Source organism: Balaenoptera borealis (assembly GCF_965194805.1).
Source record: "Balaenoptera borealis genome assembly, chromosome: 7".
Classification (NCBI taxonomy): Eukaryota; Metazoa; Chordata; class Mammalia; order Artiodactyla; family Balaenopteridae; genus Balaenoptera; species Balaenoptera borealis.
This window is the reverse complement of record NC_138864.1, coordinates 64,161,869-64,183,032: the sequence shown is the minus strand read 5'-3', so window position 1 is coordinate 64,183,032 and position 21,164 is coordinate 64,161,869. Positions and strand designations below refer to the sequence as shown.

Genomic DNA, 21,164 nt, shown 5'->3' with positions numbered 1-21,164 from the left:
AAAACTAAAGAGAATTCTGAGGAAGCAATCAAAGGAAAATTCTAGCAGAAACCTACAGTGATATCATATTCACTGGTGAAACATGAGAAGAATTCCCATTGAAACCATTAAGAAACACAGCTATTCCAATCCCTACACACTTGGAACTGGAGGTCCCAGCCACTACAATCACAACCTAAGTTTGAGAGCTGGGACAGGGCCATTAGATTGCTCAGGTTCAAGTCTTGCCTCTGTAATTTACAAACTCTGTAAATCTGAACAGATTACTTAACCCATAGATGCCTCTGTTTACTCATCTGTAAAATGGAAATAAAAGAGTTACTATATAGAGCTATTATGAGGATCGAACGAAATAATATATTAAAAATATTTTCCTAATGCTGGCACATCATAAATACAGACTAAATCTTAGTTACTATAAGAAAGTAAATGAGAGACAAACTCAGTATTTGCAAAAAATATTATGTTTTACCTATAAAATCAAGAAGAGAATCAACTATAAAAAACAGTGTAAATAAGAGTATTTAGTAAGGCAACCAGATACATGAATAACACTAAAATCAAGATAGCTTTCCTGTATTGCAATAATCAACAACACCTTGCAAAATGAACAAATGCAATGATATCTTGCAAGATAAACAGCTGATATTACAGTATGCAAAGGCATAAAGAAAGGTAATGAGAAACATGGAAGATCGTTATGAAGACAGTAATAGAGTATTATTGAATAAAACAAAGAGTTATAAAGAAAGCACTATGAAGAAGAAAAGGCCTTATGAAATAATGAGCTTCTCATACGTTTAGAGTTTGAGTAGATGATGAATGACCAGGGATTTATAGAATGTAAGTTTGAAATGGTCACTTCCAACCATAAGCTTCTCTGAAATCACCTTAAATAATGATATAATTTGTTCATTACACAACATGAATCACTTTTCTAGAATATAAGCCAGAGGATTCAAAAGATTAGCAAGAAAAAGAATAATTTGTAAACTGCATTATATAATCATAGGTGAACTTTTTGAAAATAAAAATTCCTGACGAGTAAATATGGTAATCTTCTGGAAAACAAATGAGAGGTATTACTTGTCATTAGAGTTTAACTAAGACCATTACTTATTAGAGGCATTTCCATTTGTTGGCTTAACATTCCTCTCCCTCTGATTGGCATTTTTACCATCCTCTTCCTTAGTTACACTGTTGTCAGACCTTGTGAGAACCACAGTATGTGTAGTAAATTCATTTAAAAACTGTGTTTCAACTGTAAATGTATACATGAAAAACAGATCAGAATTAAACTGTTATAAAACTAAAGCACTGTGAATAAGAACATAAAATAAAAATGTCACTTGGATTGAACTCCTTGCAAATTAGATCAGAGAACTAGCTTAAATGTCACATCTGTAGCAGATGCTTCTGTTAGGGACTGAATTGTGTTCCCCAAAATTTCTATGTTGAAGCCCTAACCCTAAATGTGACTGTATTTGGAGATACTTTAAAGGAGGTAATTAAGGTTAAATGAGGTCATGAGAGTGGGGCACTAATCCTATAGGAATGACGTCCGTCCTTATAAGAGGAGGAAGCACATGAAGAGTGTACATATGAGGGTACAGTGAGAGAGCAGCCATCTGCAAACCAAGGAGAGAGGCCAGAAACCAGTGCTGCTGGCAACTTAATCTCAAGCTTCCAGTTTCCAGAACTGTGACACAACGAATTTCTGCTGTTTAAGTGACCCAGTCTGTGGTGTTCTGTTACGGCAGCCTGAGCTAACTAATGGATGTTCCTAGAGTCACGCTCACCCACTCAATCAATGTCACCTATCTGTGTTCATTCACAGAACTTTGTCCTTCACACTTATGTGTCTCTTTACTCCACTAGTTAGGAACTTCAAGAAAAGAACTGCACTTTATTTGCTTTTATAGTCATTGACTCTGGTGCCTGCCATAAAACAAAGTAAACAACAACCAACAATAAAAAATTACTTTGTCTTAACAAGCATTTTCCTAAAATACACAAATGCCTCTGATATGGTTAAGAAACTTACTAGTCACTCACGTGTAATGGAATTTGGTTCAGTGTGCTTTTGTCTTAAATTCCACTTGATAAAGGTCTTATTGAGAAAATGGGCCACTGTTTGGAAAAGACGGATGTTAGATCACTTTAGTGCACAGAGTGGAAGGTTCAGTATTTGGGACTGGATATTGATGTGAGTAGCTGAACTAGTAGGGAATTTCTCTCACCATCCTGCAGTGTGCTCTTCAAATCTGTTACCTCCCGTGCTAGACAGGTCCACCCCAATTTGAAGCACAAGGTGATATCATGTAATTAATATATATTTTTCATCAAAATACGCCTTGTTTGCTTAATAATACCAAAGATACTGACTTTTTATTTATTTATTTATTTGGCTGTGCCGGATCTTAGTTGCGGCACGCGGGATCTTCATTGCGGCATGCGGGATCTTTTTAGTTGTAGCATGTGGGATATTTATTGTGGCATGCATGCAGGATCCCTGACCAGGGATCGAATCCAGGCCCCCTGCATTGGGAGCGCTTAGTCTTAGCCACTGGACTGCCAGGGAGGTCCCCAAAGATACTGACTTTTTATAATTTACTTTTCTTTGACATTAACTTTTTATAATTTACTTTTGTCTTTTTAAGTTTTTAAAAGGTTGATATCCACCAATGTTTTTCCTCTTTTCTCTAATTCTAAGTGCTCTCCCTGGGAAGTTTCACCCCTGACTGGTGACCTTAAGAATTATATCTTTAACGTTATCCCCCTTCCTGAGCTCCACTTGGCTATTCCATAGTCACCTCAGTGTCTGTGTTTCCAAACTGAATTCATCATCTTTTCTCTCCGAAACTATTTCTTCTTCCTCATATTTCATGTGTGTCTTAGTCAGCCCGAGCTGCCATGACAAAATATCAGAGTAGGTGGTTTAAACAACAGGAATTTATTTTCTAACCATTTTGGAGGGTGGGAAGTCCAAGATCAAGGTGCAGGCCCATTTGGTCCCTGGTGAGAGAGCTTTCTTCCTGCGTCCCAGACAGCTGCATTTTCCTGGTGTCCTCACCTGGCAGAGAGAGAAAGAGATTAAGTTCTGTGGTGTATCCTCTTAGAAGGACACCAACCCTATTGGATCAGAGCTTCTCCCTTATGACCTCATTTATCATTAACTACTTCCTTACTCCAAATACAGCCATATTGGGAGTTTAAGATTCAATGTATGAATTTTGGGAGGACATGATTCAGTCCTTAGCAATATGAATGTCAATTCTACCCACTCAATTTGCCTAAACCAAGCACTGTTAACTCTCTCCCTCACCATGCTAATCCCAATCGCTGACCAAGTACTATCAACTTGCTTTTTTTTTTTGAAGTATAGTTAATTTACAGTATTATGTTAATTTCAAGTGTAGAGCATAGTGATTCAGTATTTTTGCAGATTATACTCCATTATAGATTATTACAAGAAAATCGGTATGATTCCCTGTGTCATACAGTATGCCTTGTTGCTTGTGTGTTTTACATATAGTAGTTTGTATCTATAATCCTATACCCCACATTTGTCCCTCCCAACTTCCCTCTCCCCTATGGTAACCACAAGTTTGTTTTTTACGTCTGTGAGTCTGTGGAAACAGACTCAACTTTCTTCTTTAGTGTCTTTTTCATCCTTGTCTTAGGTCGGAATATCTTCATGCCTTTCCTATGTTTTTAATATTGTCTTAACTCTTCTTCCCACCTTCACACTTGTACAGTTCCTTACCTGCAAGTGGTCCATCCTCTACACTGCTCTTAAGTAGACTTTCTCAGATGTAAACCTTATCATGTTTCTCATAGTTTGTCAGTGATCTGTCCACTGGATACCCCTGCTACTCTTGTAGCAGTCCCCTTACCTTCTCTATTCCAAGCACCCTGAATCCTTCTCAGTGCCCAAGGTGATGTTACATGCCTCTGTACCTTTGCTCACGCTGTTTCTTCTGCCTAGAATGTCTCTCTTTCTTGATCAGATACATCAGATTCAGCTGTAGTGATACTTCCTTTTAAAAACTTTTCCTTGTCCCTCAAGGTAGACATGATACCCTGTGTACTATTCCTACTATTCTCTCTAGACACTTCTATCGAAAGACATAGAACATCATATTGAACTATGTGATTACATGTCATATTTCCTGCTACTATACTCAAACCTATTAGGTCAGAGGACATATCTTATATATTTCTGCATCTTCTGCATCTAGCTTAGTGCATGACCCTGAATGAATGCATGAGTACAAGAGAGAATGGAACTAAGTGACCTGAATTAATTAAATGCAGCAAAAACAGAAAGAAAAACAATTCATGCCAGAAAATAGGGACTTTTCCCATGACATATTTTTCCATCACCGTAAAATGCTTTTGGACATGAACCACAATGATAAGAACCAAAGGTATTGAGGCACTCTGCTCCTGAAAAGCAAGGCCTGGATTCACACTCATCAACATCTTCCTGGCAGTTTTTGCCTAAATAAAATATAGATTGAGAATTCAAATTATTTAATTTGAAAAACATTACATGTCAAATCAAAGATTGATTTCTTGTACTTTTTATGTATGTCCTGGTAACTCCCCCAAAGCTGTCATATATAAAGAGGAGAGAAGTGTACTGTTTTAAAAATTTACTATATAATTAAACATAAGGTTATTAATTAGATTCTATTTAACATTAAGTAAGACCCTTCAAGTTTAAAAGCTTTTCCCTATAAATAAGACTTAAGAAGGCCATTAATATTTTAAGGCAAAAATTACCATATTATAGCAGTAATTTGTACTTTGTTAAAAAACTCAGTGATTCTTTAAGAAGTTATTAGAATGGTTGCCTGCTTAGCTTAAGGACAACAATTCAGTCCAGTTATTGAATTGGCTGTAAAAATCCATAAAAATTTTACAGTGTGCTAGGAAAGTCAGTCTTTCTTCAATAAAAATTTTTGAGATGAGGTGTTGCTCTTTGAAATGTTTAACAGCTTATTTGAATGAATATATTGACAGTCATTAATGATGGTAACCCCTACTATAGTAAAATCCATGAAGAAATCAACATCTGAATTCTTTCAAAGGTAGTCTGTAGCAAAATAGCCCCAAATAATGAACATTTTTATTTTAGATATGCTGAAGAAAATCAGAAGACCCCTAAATGTCCTGCCTAGTTCTATTATTATGTTAAAATAGATGTCTTCAAGGAAAATATCAGCTCAGTAACTGCACATTTACTTATTTAATATTTATATCTATTTTAATTAAAGAAAATACTGGTATGAGTTTTTTAAAAGCCTTGGGAAGTTAAAATTGTCAGTCATATACTTATTTGGGGTTTCTGGAATCAGACATTTTGGAATAATTAATGAGTTAAATATTCCAACATTTCATTTGATTTCAACTCCTATATCATGATATTTTTAAGGTAATGAATTATCAATAAAATTCTTAAATTATAATTTTTATATTACCCATGGCAAATTTCTTTATTATTCTATACTATATTTCAATAGTAATACATTTAAATATACTTCTACCTACCAAATATAGATAGAAATGTTTAGGAACCTGCAAAATAAAATATAGACACAGAATATTGCCAAACTATAAAAATGAGCAAAAATTTAAGAGTATATGTAAGCAGGGCTTCCCTGGTGGCACAGTGGTTAAGAGTCCGCCTGCCAATGCAGGGGACAGGTTCGAGCCCTGGTCCGGGAAGATCCCACATGCTGCGGAGCAACTAAGCCCGTGCGCCACAACTACTGAGCCTGCGCTCTAGAGCCCACGAGCCACAACTACTGAAGCCCATGCACCTACAGCCCATGCTCCGCAACAAGAGAAGCCGCCGCGATGAGAAGCACGCGCACCACAACGAAGAGTAGCCCCTGCTCGCGGCAACTAGAGAAAGCTCGTGCACAGCAACGAAGACCCAACACAGCCAAAAATAAAAATAAATAAATTTATTTTTTAAAAAGTTATGGAGCTGTTGATGGCCACGTTTTTCACTATGTGGAGAAAGCTAATATCTAGTGAAAGGGAAAAATGAAGCCCACAAACAGAGAAAAGCAGAACCGTGACAGACACACACACACACACACACAAATGCAGACAAACTGAGTCTTCATGGTGTTCAAGTCCCAAGTTTAAGCTTTTTTTCCTGAGAATTCAGCAGTCATATTCTATCCTGATTCTGTGAAAAATGCATTATCCTCATAATAAATATCATTTTTGCTCAAGCTAGTTCAATTGAATCTATGTAACTTAAACTAAATAAATTCTAACCAGTTCACCCTATTTAATAACTCAATGGCATATCATATTTAAACTTTGAGTACTATTTTTCAGTATTGAAATGCATTGTTGTCTAAAGAAGAAGAGCAAGGATAATGTTCTGGGTACTGATAACTACACAGAAAACTAAAAAGATGTATCTTATTACCAAAATTTAGATTCAGATTTTTAAAAAATTTATGACTGTGTAATGCTTTCAATGGCTCGGAAATAGTAAGTGTGCTGATGCTTCAATATTGTAGATCAGCAGGAAAAAGAATGGAAGGCAAGAACACACTAGTCTGTGGCTAGTAGAAACTATGTTGCTGAAAGAGTGAGCCCTAGAACAAATCTCCATATTTAAGGGAGTGTATACAGTCTGGTCTAGCAGATATATCAGTGGTTTCCTTCTAGCAGAGGGGAATGACAGCAATGTCTCAGGGTAGTCATGATGTTGACACTTAGATGGATACAGGGTTTCTTGGTTTTGTGTGTTGAAACAAGACTCCAGGCAATGACTGGGAATTTAGGGGTTATTTCCACCCCTCTGTTTGGAGAGCTTACCCCAAATGAGGAATAAACATTGTTCTATTTCTTTTCCATTCATCAATATTTGGGAATATCTATATGTACTGAGGATATTCTGATGAAAAGAGATCACAGAGGAAAAGACAAACAAATAAACACTTTCTTATTGCTATAACCAAGATTCAAATAAGGTGTAATGAGAGAGAAAGAAGCCACTAAGTCTAACCAGCACAGTCAAGAAGGCTTCAAAAAAGGACACAGCACTTCTCTTGAAAGTGAAAAAGGAGACTGCCATTTGGACACTGGGAGCAGAAACAGAGTGCGATTTAGCAAGGTTGGAGTGAATACCATATGAAAAGACAGCGATGCATGAAACAGCATGGGATTTTCCTAGAGCACATGCAGGAAGTTCAAGCCTGCAAAAACAGACAAGAGCTGGATTATGAAGGGCCATTTGTTTCTAGGATAACAACTTGGATTTAATCCTATAAGTAAGTTATTTAAAAATTGGATTCTGTAAAGTCCTAGCAGCTTTTGGGGAGAGTGAAGGAAATGATTGGGTGTTTGGCGCTCTGGCTAAAAACTTGTTTAAAATTACTACTGCAAAATTAGAAAAGAACATATGTAATGTGCTAGTATTCATATAAAAAAAGAAGGAATTTACCTTCTCCTTTGTGCAAAAGAAACACAGTAAGGATAAACTAGAAAATAATGAGAGTGGATACCTTCAGGGGATGGATGGGAACAGGATGGAAAGAAGGGGTAATGGGAAGAGGGAGGTAGGGATGAGAAGACAGTGATATTTCTCTGTGTTGTATACCTGTTGTATGGCATCAACTGTTAGAACCATGATAATATTTCACATACCTTCCAAAAAAGTATATAACTAAAATCAACCAGAGTGAAGGAAACTCAAAATGGAATATAAATATTAAAAAATAAACCTAATTGTATTACAAATAAAATACATAAACATTCTAAACGGGGTGAGAAAGAAAATAGTTAATCTATGTAAGATTGTTTTGGCTAGTGAATATATTTTCTTTCTTTCTATAATTCTGTATAGTGTTAATGAATTCCAGAGTGTACTCTTTATTTATAAGCTATTTGGAGGAGGGAAGTAGTATGAGAAAAAATATCACAGGAAAATATATATCTGAAAGTAAGAATAAAATGTACTTTCCAAGAAAATATAAACCTATAAAATTATCTTGTCAAATCACTTAATTATAGTGTGATGTCATATGGTTTATTCTGCCAAGAACAATGTAATGACAGCTCTCTTGAGCGACATTGAAGTGGATGAAATAATACATATATATCACATTTTCTATTATGTGTCTTATTTCATTGGGGTTAGAATATTTCATGGCTCATTTAGAAAGGCTCTGCTCATAAAATCAGGAAATAAACATAATTCTTGTGTATAACTATTTGATAAAGACACAAACAAAAGTTATTTCCTCAAATTCTCAATCTCAGAATCAATTTAGAGAAAAGGTAAAAAGAATGCTAAAATATGATTTGCTGTTGTAAGTTTTTATCTTATCCATGTAGTAAGTACTTTCTAAATTCAAAGTGCTTTCCTTAAAATAAAATTCCACTTAAATAAAGAAAAGGAAGACCATATAAATAACCATCAAAAATAAGGTGTACACAATGTTCATTGCAGCTCTATTTACAGTAGCCAGGACATGGAAGCAACCTAAGTGTCTATCGACAGATGAATGCATAAAGAAGATGTGGCACATATATACAATGGAACATTACTCAGCAATAAAAAGAAATGAAATTGAGTTATTTGTAGTGAGGTGGATGGACCTAGAGTCTGTCATACAGAATGAAGTAAGTCAGAAAGAGAAAAATACCGTATGCTAACACATATATATGGAATCTAAAAATTTTTAAAAATGGTCATGAGGAACCTAGGGGTAGGACAGGAATAAAGACGCAGATGTAGAGAATGGACTTGAGGACACGGGGAGGGGGAAGGGTAAGCTGGGACAAAGTGAGAGAGTGGCATGGACATATATACACTACCAAATGTAAAACCGATAGCTAGTGGGAAGCAGCCACATAGCACAGGGAGATCAGCTCAGTGCTTTGTGACCACCTAGAGGGGTGGGATAGGGAGGGTGGGAGGGAGGGAGATGTAAGAGGGAAGAGATATGGGGATATATGTATATGTATAGCTGATTCACTTTGTTATAAAGCATAAACTATTACACCATTGTAAAGCAATTATACTCCAATAAAGATGTTAAAAGAAAAATGAGGTATAATTTGATACACTAATGTTCAAACTGAGTTAGTGATGTCTGTTTGGTGGTCTCAAGAAAGAAAAACACTATTTTTTTTTTTTTTGGTAATTCTCCCATATGAAATCCATCGTAAAGGAAATATAAAGGATGAGCACAATTTGTCTGAACTTTTTGGTTTGTAAGAGGGAATTGTTCCTATCTCTAAATCCTATAATTCATGCACAGAGTCTTAGATAAAAATGACCTCTATTCTTTGTGTTTTTACATTTCAGTAAATACAGAAGCTTATATATCAAGTTTGATATTATTTTAATTTCTTATTATGGCTTAAATAGTGAGTCAATACCTCAATAAAAATTATATAAAACAGTTTAATAGAGTTGGCAAATAGGGAAGCTTTAAGGTTAAGCAACTTAATAATTTTCCTGTTCAGTTCTCTGAGGATATGACATCCTTTGGGATTATGTTGCTAATTGATACTCCAAATTAATCTAAGAAAATTAATCTGAATAACTCAGAAACCTAATTGTTTTCAACATTATAATTAACATACCTTCAGTTTAGTAACTTCACATTTAATTGAAGGTGATTCTTTGAAGCCTTGACCAAAAACTCTCACCATGATACAGTTATATTTTTACACAATCCAGCATTCTCAAGTTCTATAATTTCAGGAACCTTGTCTTTGGAAAAAATGATTTAAAAATAGGACATATTTGCTTTAATTCCAGAAAAAAACTAATTATTTTCAAGGCCAAAATTAAAAGCGTATATAAACTAATATTTTAAAGTCTACCCCCAATAATATTTAGTACATTAATTAAACTATTACATGTTAAGAGTGATCTGGTATTAAAAGAAGTGTTACCTACTACTCAACTCAATAGAAATAGCATTACAGATACTACCAGTGCCTAACTATACAGGTTTAATTAATTTTTTAATAATATTTGATACCAAATAAGTACGAGTACTAACAAATTACTCCTACCATGGCCTATGTTTTGGTTTTACCATTTTGCTTTATGTCATAGAGATAAGTTATAGAAAAAGTGCTTTTGTAATAATATAGTATACTTAGCAATGTGATGTATTAAAATTTTTTAAAAACATTCTTAATTTGTCTTAGAAAAGAATTATCAAAATTTGTTCATGCTGTTGTCCCAGTATTGTTGATATTTTTGTGTATTATTGCTATCCTACATGCTACCATAATCTTAGGTGTACTTCTCAGTCATAGGAGAAAAAATTTCTTTTATCAGTCAGAGTTAACTGACCTTCATATGGTTATTTCTGTGGTTCTGGTCTTGGTAAGATCATTCATTATCTCTATGAGCAAGATCTGGTGGTCAAAATAGATAAATGCAGTATAAAAACAATTGAGTCCTTTGTCTAAGTAGTGGCAAAGTCCAAGTGAATATAACCTTAATAGCAATAGGATATAAAAATCCTGTTACATGTATTCAGAACCCTAAAATATTTACAAAAAATGTAAAAAACACGTATTATTCTTTCGTATATTCAACAAATGTCTACTGAGCAACTTCTGTTTTTCTGGTGTTATTCCAAATATTGGAGATATAGTAATGAACAAAATAGTCCCTGCCTTCATGTAACTTACATTCTAATATGGGAGGACAAAAAAATAAACCAATGAAAAAATAAATATAAAGTGTATCACATAAGTGTTTTTGAGGTAATGGAGAAAAAGTATATTAACTCTATTAAGGGAGATAAAGACCTTGGGGTTGTGTGAGAAAAACTACTTTATTTAGAATGACGATGGAAGGATTCTATGATAATATGATATTTGAATAGAGAAGAGAAGGAAGTCAGTCATGAAGATATGTGGTAGAATGTGCCAGCGAGAGGGAGCAGTAAGTGCAAATGTCGTGAGGTAGAAGCAGGCTTGGCCTTTTTTGAGGAACAGCAAAGCAACCACTAGAGAACTCTGGAAAGTAATGACCTGTGGAGACAATGGTAGATGAATTCAGTGAGAGAGGAGTCTCAGACTGCATAGAGTCTTCTAGGCCATAGTAGGACCTGCCAATTTTATGCTGAAGGAGATGAAGAGCTAACAGAGGGATTTAAGCAGGGGAGTAATACGATCTGACTTACATTTCAAAGGAATCACTTTATCTGCTGCATGGAGAATAAACTTTGAGAGAATCTATAATAATCCAGGGAGAGAGAATAGTGGCTTGGACTAAGTTGATAGCAGGGAAAGATATGAAATTCTTTGAAGCTAGAGCTGGATTTGCTGCTAATGGATCAAACATGAGGCTTGATATAAAAAGAAAAGTCAAAGTGACTACTCGTTTTTAATGTGAACAATTAGAGGAATGAGGTTTGCATTTACTGAGATGGAAAAAGGCAGATTGGTGGTGGTAGGAGCAAAATCAGGAGTTACTGGTTTAATAGTTAAGAGAATCAAATTGACTTTTTGAAATGTCTTTCTCTAATATATTGGGACAAAATAATTTGTACCATTTAGATAGGTTGGAGAAAAAAATTAAGCATATTAGTAAAATGAGCAAAATATAAACAGTGCTTTAAAAATACTAAATTTGAGTTCTAGAAGAATGATTATCCTCTGCAAGTAGAGGGACCAGCTATGTGCAAAGGCCCTGAGGTCAAGAGAACTGGCATTGTAAGGAACAGCACAGAAACCAAAGTGGGTGGAGTGGAATGAGTGAGGATGATAGTAGTAGGGGATGAGTCTCAAGAGATATTGTGTGCCTGATCACGCTATGTCTTATAGGCTATTATAAGTACTTAAGCTTTTATTCTGAGTAAGATGAGACTGTTTTGGAAAATTATTAACATATTGATTAATATAATTCGGGTTCTTTTCCATATATAATCTGAATAAAGCCTGTTAGGATACTGAAGGTAAAAAAGAACAAAGAAGTTTTCATATTTAAATAACATACACAAGATCAAAGTTGGAGTGTATTTACTTACCGTGTAAATCACTGCAATCATAGGAACTAAAGCCTGGGGAGCATGCACACCCCCATTCCATACACTGCCCATGGCCACTGCATAAATTGGGGCATTTTAATGACAAGAGAATGTCTTTAATTGACTTGCTGTATTCTTCTCTGTTATATTTCCCCTCTTCCAAAATCCTCTTTTCACATTCATTTTCGAAAAGGGCCACACCTGCTTCTGCCCAGCTAAGATCATCTTTTAGGAGAACATCCTTAACACACATCTCTATCACACTGTCTAGTCTTTTGCCAAGAAAGGCAAGACAGTGCATTCCCATGCTGGAGTTGGCAAGAGCGTGCTGACATAGTGCTGATGTGCTGTATTCGGTGTGGCCAGATGGTGTGGGCCACGTGGGGACAAACTCTTGGTGGACATCCTCAGTATGGTCCTCAGGGAAAAAGTAGGTAAACTCTTCTAGGTCACTTTGGCTGAGACTTTGAAAAGCAAACACAGGAAGAAACTCACTGAAGTTTTGCTGTTTCCATCTGTTTTGTCGATCCCACCTTGTTTCTTGGCTGTGATTACCCTGGTCCTGTATATGTCTCCCCTTGTCCAAAGTTTTTGATGCATCTTGTTTTTCATTCCCGGGATGTTTTTGTAAATTTAAGTCCAGATTGGTTAGATTCACATGCTTTTTTTCTTGAGGAAAGAAATACAAATTATTCTTTTCTTGAGATGTATGCTTGTTTATTCCTCTGACAGGAGCTTCTGAATTAATATATTCAGAGGTGACATCTAGCTCTGGTATCAAGGAAGCAAGTTTGACATGTTTGGGGTCTTTGCAAGCTGAAACAATCTCTGATTGAGAAACACTTTCCAGATGATTAGAAGATGGATACAATGAAGTAGTGTCCAATGAGCAGCTACAATAGGATTGTTTTCTAGGTGATGGCAGAGAAACTGGCATTGTGTCAAACATGCTTTTTTCCTGGTAAAATCCTTCCAGATGGAAAACAGAAAAGAATAGTAATTTGGACAAGAACAATTTTTTCTCAGTAACGTGTTGCAAAAAAAGCAGAGCGTTGAGTCACCCACCACTCAAGTTAAGTCAAATATTAATACAATAACAAATGAAAATAAGTTACTTTCTTACCTCCATTCATTAATAAAAGCAACACAATTATTAAAAGTTTGATCAATTTTGATCCCATTTTTGTGATGGAAATCATTTTCTGGGTTTTCACCAAAGGTGCCACAAAGTCCCATAGTGTTTCTGTAATCTAAACTAGGGGCTCTGATTGTTAAACTCATGCCCCACTCCCTAAGGTCAGCAGGGATAAATGCTCCAGAAGAAAACCAGATCTGAAGTACAGAAATAAAAGATGCTTAAACAATATTCAATATGGATTAAGAAAAAACTAGATTTTTTAAGAAATAAATTCATTTATTCCTTTAATATAAAAAGAGAACAAAATACTGGTGGTTTTCTTTAGATCACAAATTTCCTTTTAATACTACATGTCAAAATAATGGGTTTTTGCCTTTTGCTGACTTGAAATTTGAACTCCATATTGATCCTTTCATTGAGATAGTTTGTTTGTACTCCTTTCTTTAAATGATTTAAACTAAACTAAATATTTTATATGATTAAAACAGCTAGAAATGTTGAGGATAATGTTTACCAAGTAATATCTCTGAAAATAATTATTTAATATAGAACTAGACTGCCGGGTAATTAATTTACACAGATAAATATAATTCCAGAGGAGTACATATTCCTGTGGCTAATCAGTCTTCTCTTGCAGCCAGTAGGTAAATAGAATCAGAAGCCAAATTATACCAGAAAGTTGCCTGGGGAGTTGGGAATGGGAGCAAGGGGTTTATTGAATGATCCTAAGAGCCTGTGTCATCCATGATCCTCCTGACAGGAGGATCACTTCTCCCAGGTCAGGGACTTGGATGTCTGTGTTGAAAATATACCATCTGTGTTTGTTCCTCTGACTCTCCTTCCCCTTTTAATTTTTTAAATTTTATAATAGTGTCCTTTTCCTTTTCATGAAAACAGTAAGTATTCATTACAGAAAAATATTTAAAAAGCAAACAAACCTTACATTACTACTCAGTCTGAGGTAGCTAATGTATCTTAATCCAAGTTCTTTGAAAACCTCACCTATATTTCATTAATATCTTTCCCTGTCAATAAATACACATTTACTCCAAAACTTTCATGACTACAAAGTATTCTGTTATGTGATGTCATTATATTTAGGGTTTTGATTAAACTATTTTATTCATCACTGATTAATTGTAATTTTTCCCTCTTGGAGAAATACAATGAACATCACTAGGGTTCTGCATATCCTTAATTATTTTATTGTGATACATTTTCAGAAGTAAAATTTCTTGAAAAATGACAGGCATAGGTTCAATTTATTATATATGAATAATATGTATGTCTCTGGAAAGACTGCAACTACTTTGTCTACTCTTGCTCTTGTATGACAGCTATTTGATCTGCATTTCTTTGATAAACTAATGAAGTTGACATTTTCATATTTTTGTTGGTTATTTGTACTTTTGGACATACTTATCAGTTTCATTTCTTTTGTGAATTGCCTGTTTATATTATTTGCTCATATTTATTGGAGTGCTGACTATATATTAGTGATGTATGAGTGCTTACTGTATTAACTGTATGTTTTATATGTAGCAAATATTTTCCCAATTTTTGATTTGTATTTTGGTTTTTAATGATGGAATTCAAATATATAACACTATGTTAAAAAATTCTTATTCATCTTAATGCTATAAAAACATTCACTTACATTTTCTACTACTTTCATTTAAATTTAAATTTCATTCACCTGGAACTTACTTTTTTGGAAGATGAAAGGAAGATGACCTTAAAATACAAATAATTAGCTCACAGATATTAAGTATTATTTTAAAATGTCAATAAGTATATAATCTTGGATCTATTTCTTGATTTTCTAGTCTCTTCCATGTATCTACCAGCTTATTCCTGAGGCAGAACCATCTGTATTCATTTTTTAAATGGGCTAGCTATTCCTGAATATTTATTCTTTTTTTAAATTAATTTTTGCTGGAGTATAGTTGCTTTACAATGTTGTGTTAGTTTCTGCTGTACAGCAAAGTGAATCAGTTATACGTATACATATACCCCCTCTCTTTTAGATTTCCTTCCCATTTAGGTCACCACAGAGCACTGAGTAGAGTCAGGAACAAGACAAAGATGTCCACTCTCATCACTATTATTCAACATAGTTCTGAATATTTATTCTTAATTATATATTTCATCTCTGCCTGATATACCATTTATTGGGCATTGTCAAAAATATGAATAACCCAAATTATCAAACTGAAATCTTAAGGCACTTTAGATTTGACAGAGTTTTAACTGTGTTGTGTCTATTTGTGTGTGGTAAGTGAAAAAAATTTTATTCCATCTAAGATTGGTGTTAATCAAAAAGCTACTTTCTTGAAAAAACTAATGTTGAAAAATAATAGTTCCTAATTTAATAGAGATGAAAAGAAGTTCATATTTGAATACAAAATCTGGGGGAAAAAAAGAAAAAAAATACTTTTTTAACAGTGAAGAATCGTGACTTTTCTTCCTAAGTAAGATTCACTTATATTGATATTGCTAGTTACATCTTGGCTCTTTACAAATAAATATGGCTGTGATTCATGTAGCTGACCACCGCACATATCTAAAGTAACTACATCACCTTCTTCTTTGGCAACAAAGCCGCAGTTACATGACACAGGATAGTGGAGGCTTCCACAGTCCCACTGACATACATGCACTTCAAAATCACGCGACATACTCTTATAAAGCACAAATGTTCCAGTCTTGAAGTTATCATACATCCTATCATTAACAGAAGTCAATTGCATTAAGAATTGGTATAAAATATCACAATAATATGTTACAAACCAAATATACATATTAAATTTATTTATATGCACTCAATATATTTTGATGCAAGAATGGAAAATCTATATTCTAATAGCTTTATATATAAAAAGCAATTATTTGTAGAGTACTGAATGAAACAAAATAGTGATAAACACCTAAATCTCTCTCACTACTTTTTTCTTCTATTTCATCATTTCAGTCAATCCCTACTTTCAGCCTTCTCTTTCTGACACTGCTTTTGTTTTCTTTGTAGCACCTATTTCCTCAGATACACTGTATATTTTATTTATTAGTTGTGTATATCTCTCTCCACCCAGACAAACGTAAGCTCCATGAGAGCAGGGGATACTTGTCTGTTTTGTGCACTGCCATACTCTAGCACGTAGTACGTGGTTGTCACTTAGTTGTTGCACAGTTAATCTTGTTGAATTATAACACATTAAATTAATCACCACTATGCTTTCTTGAGGTTTTTTCCACTAAAACTTCTAAGCCTTTAATTATAACCACAAAGGATTCTTGTATGTGAGATCATTTCCTACAACTTTTCAATAACTTTTCAAACTTTTGCAGTTTCATTTGTTATTGGGGGGGGGGGGTTATATATCTCTTTACTGATACTGAATAATTTTACTGACAATGATCACATTATAGATTTTTTTAAAGAAGAAATTACCTTGTATTATGAAGAAAATTATTACTGAACAATGAGGTGTTCTTATTATTTCTTTAGCAACATCTTAAAATCATGTATTCCCCAGAACAGTATAACTGAGTTTAAATCCTTCTATGCAGATATTAATAGCAAGATAGTTTAGGTTACTGTTTGATCGTTTTGCTCAGTTTAAGTTCCAAAGGCAGATATCCAGGCATTCATGATGGCTATGATGGTTTTCCCCCTGAGTATCCTTGCAATGAATTAGAAGTTATTAAAATAATTATCATGTGTCAGTTTAATCATCTTGCCTAAACCTTAAATATTGTTTCAGTATCATGTAGAAATGCAAAACAGTACATATCTCTAGAGTAGATAATTTAATTATTATAAATAAATAAATGGTCAAGCTAAAAGGATTGTATTTTTAGGACTCTTCATTTTTACAAATTCAGCTTCACAATTAATCTGTATATTTACTAAGAAGTAGATTTTAGGGCAAAAACATTCCACACAAATCAATATTTTGAAACAAAATGTCCATACATGCCTTCCTTTCTAATCTTTCAGTGAATAGGACTAAGAAATAAAATAGTATAATGTTTAAAACAAAACAACAACAAAATCCAATAGAAACACAAACTACCAAAGGAAAAAACTTACAGGAAATTATCTGCCATCAAAGGTAATTATAAGTGGGTCAGTAAATGAATAGCAGTAAGCAGTCAGGACATCCTTTACTCTGATCTTAAGAGCAAAGAAATTTTCAGTAAATATTACCGTTAATTGTTATTTAGTGATATACAATAAATTTCCTAGCAAGCTCAATGAATTTTTACTTAACTACTGTTTTATCATAGTTATTGAAACTGGAATAATTTACAAACTGAAAGAGCTTATTAAATGATTTTGAAATGAAAAGTTCACAAGGTGAACTTAGTGATAAGTTATACACATATATAGTGATAAAATACACGTATCTTTTTTTAAAGCTTCACTTATAAAGGTATTTTTGTAATTTGTTAACCTGGATGCTGTCTGGAATGTAGCTGTTCCATAGGAAATCCTCATTAACTATACAATATTGTATATATTGTATATTGTATACAATGTATACATAACTATACAATACAATAACTACAATATTCGTGACTCTATTTCCATCTTGAGAAAATTCTGTTTCAGCAGTGTAGTACACAAAAGCATTGCTGCAGGTTCCGTTAGCACAGGATGATGTCTGGTGAAGGTCCACATGACAGGAAGATAGTGACAAATTTAAGCCTAGCTGTTCTTTACCTATTTTAGTGAAAAAATACACAGAAAATTTTCCTAAGAGAATCTACCAATCAAAGCACATAATAACTTGATTAACACAAAACACTGAATCAAGAGATTATTCTTAAATTATTTTCTCTTACTTAAAAATATAGTTGTAACTTTTGTCTAAGTAAACCAAAGCTATTGAACTCTACCTGATCTTTACAAATAGTTAATAACGTGTGTGTGTGTGTGTGTATATATATATATATATATATATATATATATATATATATTACTATTTTTAATAGGTTATAAATTCATATGCACCTGCATAAAATTCAGAAGCAATATAAAATTTATTTTTGTTTCTATAAAAAAATGTAATTCTAACAGTAAGAAACATAATTTAATTTTTTTGCCTAATGCTTTTAGGCCTTGGGTCCAGATATGTCTTAGGGCTTGAACTCATGTTCTATCCATTTGTTGAGTGATAGCAATGATTACTGATCATTAATGATTACTGATACAGAGTTCATCAAACAGGTTTAACTACTGATACAATTCATCATTTTAAAAAACAGAAAAATAAAAACAGATAAAGTAATTCCACACCAGTAATAAATCCTCAATCTCTTTCCCCTCCCAAATGTCCCAATATATTCAGAACCTTGAGATGCTTTCTTGCCTGTGGAACAAAGAACACACACAAAAAATAATTTGGAAAGAAAATGGTAACAAAAGAGAAGGAAGGAACTCTAGGGATTTGTATAACTAAACGAAAAAGATAGATTCCTCCAAAAGCTGGCTACAAAAGAAGTTTGCTCTCACATCCAATTAATGAATACAAAGTCCATCTGAGACAGGCACACTGCACAGATTCTAAATTCCTGAAAAAATTTTCTCTCCATGCATTTTTTTCTAGAAATATATACTTTTCCTATGTACATAACAAATAACAGAAACATCAGAATTCTTAGCCAACTCCCCAGGTGAATATGAAACACATCTGGCTTAGATAGAACCCCTGACATCATTTCCCCTGGTCTGTGGTATGAGGGCCAAGTACTGTTCTCTTTAAGCCTGTGAAAAAGCAGTGGGACCTTTGTAGAAATACACTAGGAGACACCAACTTGTTCTCTATGAAATTAGAGATATAATGAAAATATACTTAAAGAAGATGAGATGAAGAATATCAGAATGAAATCCAGAAATTTTTCTCCAGAAAAAAAGGAAATTGTTTTTAATTGACAAATAATAACAACATAAGCTTGTAAAATGTAGGACTATATTTAGGCTGTTTTTATATTATTATAGCAACATTTGTCTTGTTGAAAGAATTGAGAGCTTGAAAATGTAGTGTAAAGTATACTTGGAGGGAAATCTTTACGTAACATAATTTTGGAAAATGTCAATAACATCCTCTTCCTATTCTCCCCCATAAACTGTAGTAAAATTTGCATAATATGCAAGTATGCATAATATGCACATAGTTTGAAGTAGAATTGTGTCAAACAGCCTGAGAGACAGTGTTTAATTTCATATTCTGGGTTGTATTTCAAAATAAAGTGTTTCTTATGGTGCTTCTGAAAGCTGAGTGAGTAGCTCGGTGTTACCTTAGCCTGTTGACTGTCAAGTATGTTGGGATAGCCTCTCTTGATTCCTCTTTCTCTCTCCTTAGTCATCTCTTTTTTCTGGGTGAGTCATTCCCATGAGACTCTCTCTCTCTCTCCTAGCATTTTTATCCTTTTGTTTCTCTGCTTTAATTAGGTATAATATAGACATGAAGATCTAGATACATTTCACTTGGTATATTTACTACATAAAATTTTATGCCCTATGGTGAAAAGGTATGTGAACAGAGCTGGAATCTCTCTTAAAAGTTATTTTGGACTTTTTTTTTTTTAATTAATTAATTTATTTGCTGTGTTGGGTCTTCGTTTCTGTGCGAGGGCTTTCTCCAGTTGCGGCGAGCGGGGGCCACTCTTCATCGTGGTGCGCGGGCCTCTCACTGTCGTGGCCTCTCCCGTTGCAGAACACAGGCTCCAGACGCGCAGGCTCAGTAGTTGTGGCTCACAGGCCTAGCCGCTCCATGGCATGTGGGACCTTCCCAGACCAGGGCTCGAACCCGTGTCCCCTGCATTGGCAGGCAGATTCATAACCACTGCGCCACCAGGGAAGCCCCCTTAAAAGTTATTTTAATTTATGTATCTTTTACTTGCTTGGTTCCTACATCAGAGGCTTAGGGGAAAAAAAGGAACCCAACCAACCCAATCACTGCTATACATGGTTTGTCCTCTCATAGTCTATCCTGTTCTGTGGGAGAATTTCAGCTCTCTATGGCTGTGACAGTGATGTATATGTGGCCATGCATCATACAGTCTATATAACGTAGTTTAAACGGAAGAATTCTAAAGCAAAAGATCTCAAACATGAGCTTACATTAGAGAGTGAAGTGTGACGAGTGCATTATGAGATCCGTGTTGCATAAGCTTCAACTTTTAGCATAACTTACCACCTTTCCTTATTAGGGATAATTTGAAAAATCTTAAAGAGCAGTTTGTCCCTCCATCTCTGAAAACAAAACAAAGAGAAGAATTAACAGAAGGATGAGGAGAAGGAGGAGGAGGAGGAGAAAGATAATAAAGAGGAGGAAATTGTTCATTATTGTCTTTTTTTTTTTAAATTTGTGCTTTGAGCCCAGGAAGGATAAATGTGGACTGCAAAATAGATTGCTTTTGCAATCATAAATTTGGCCCAGTATTATTAATATGATTGGAGTGTAATTTGATGTAAACATGCAACATAATTAATTATATGAGTACACTGTGGTGACTTTCTGAAGAAAAAAGCATTAGTTATGATCTGAAATCTAATAATAAAATGAAGTGGATTTAGTATATTACCTTGATCAACAGTTGTCAGTTTTAATGAGATTTTGCACTCCTGATCAAGCTCACTGAATTCAGGACAAACGATAGGAATTGTGCTCTCTATCCTCAACTGGTATTCTTTCCCATCTTCTGGTACAGTGTTCAGTTCAGGTTGTAACTGGTGTAAGAAAATATGTAGAGCAGTCATGTTTAATAGAATTTATTTCTAAGATATAATAATTTTGAAAGGGCATTTTTCCTCAATAGCTCATATTTTGCTAAGTGAGCTGGCAGTAAAAACTTAAGCACTAGAATTTTTGAATTAAACAAGATCAATTAAAACCAAACCCTTAAAAACATCAGCAATGCACAGAAGGGTACATGGAGTTGCTGTAATCTTCTGACTTGAGGCACAATTTGGTTCCCCAGCA

The 21,164-nt window shown here is 34.2% G+C and overlaps 1 protein-coding gene across 1 annotated transcript in view; it reads right to left on the bottom strand.

Moving 5' to 3' along the window:
• VWDE (von Willebrand factor D and EGF domains) overlaps positions 1–21,164 on the bottom strand; it is a 55,470-nt gene that overhangs the window by 19,692 nt on the left and 14,614 nt on the right. Inside the window, 10 exon segments of the mRNA XM_082400424.1 lie at positions 4,360–4,534; positions 9,628–9,711; positions 9,717–9,757; positions 12,039–12,993; positions 12,995–13,007; positions 13,162–13,370; positions 15,630–15,900; positions 17,277–17,350; positions 17,631–17,899; positions 20,767–20,911. Coding sequence (XP_082256550.1) covers positions 4,360–4,534; positions 9,628–9,711; positions 9,717–9,757; positions 12,039–12,993; positions 12,995–13,007; positions 13,162–13,370; positions 15,630–15,900; positions 17,277–17,350; positions 17,631–17,899; positions 20,767–20,911 — 2,236 coding nt within the window.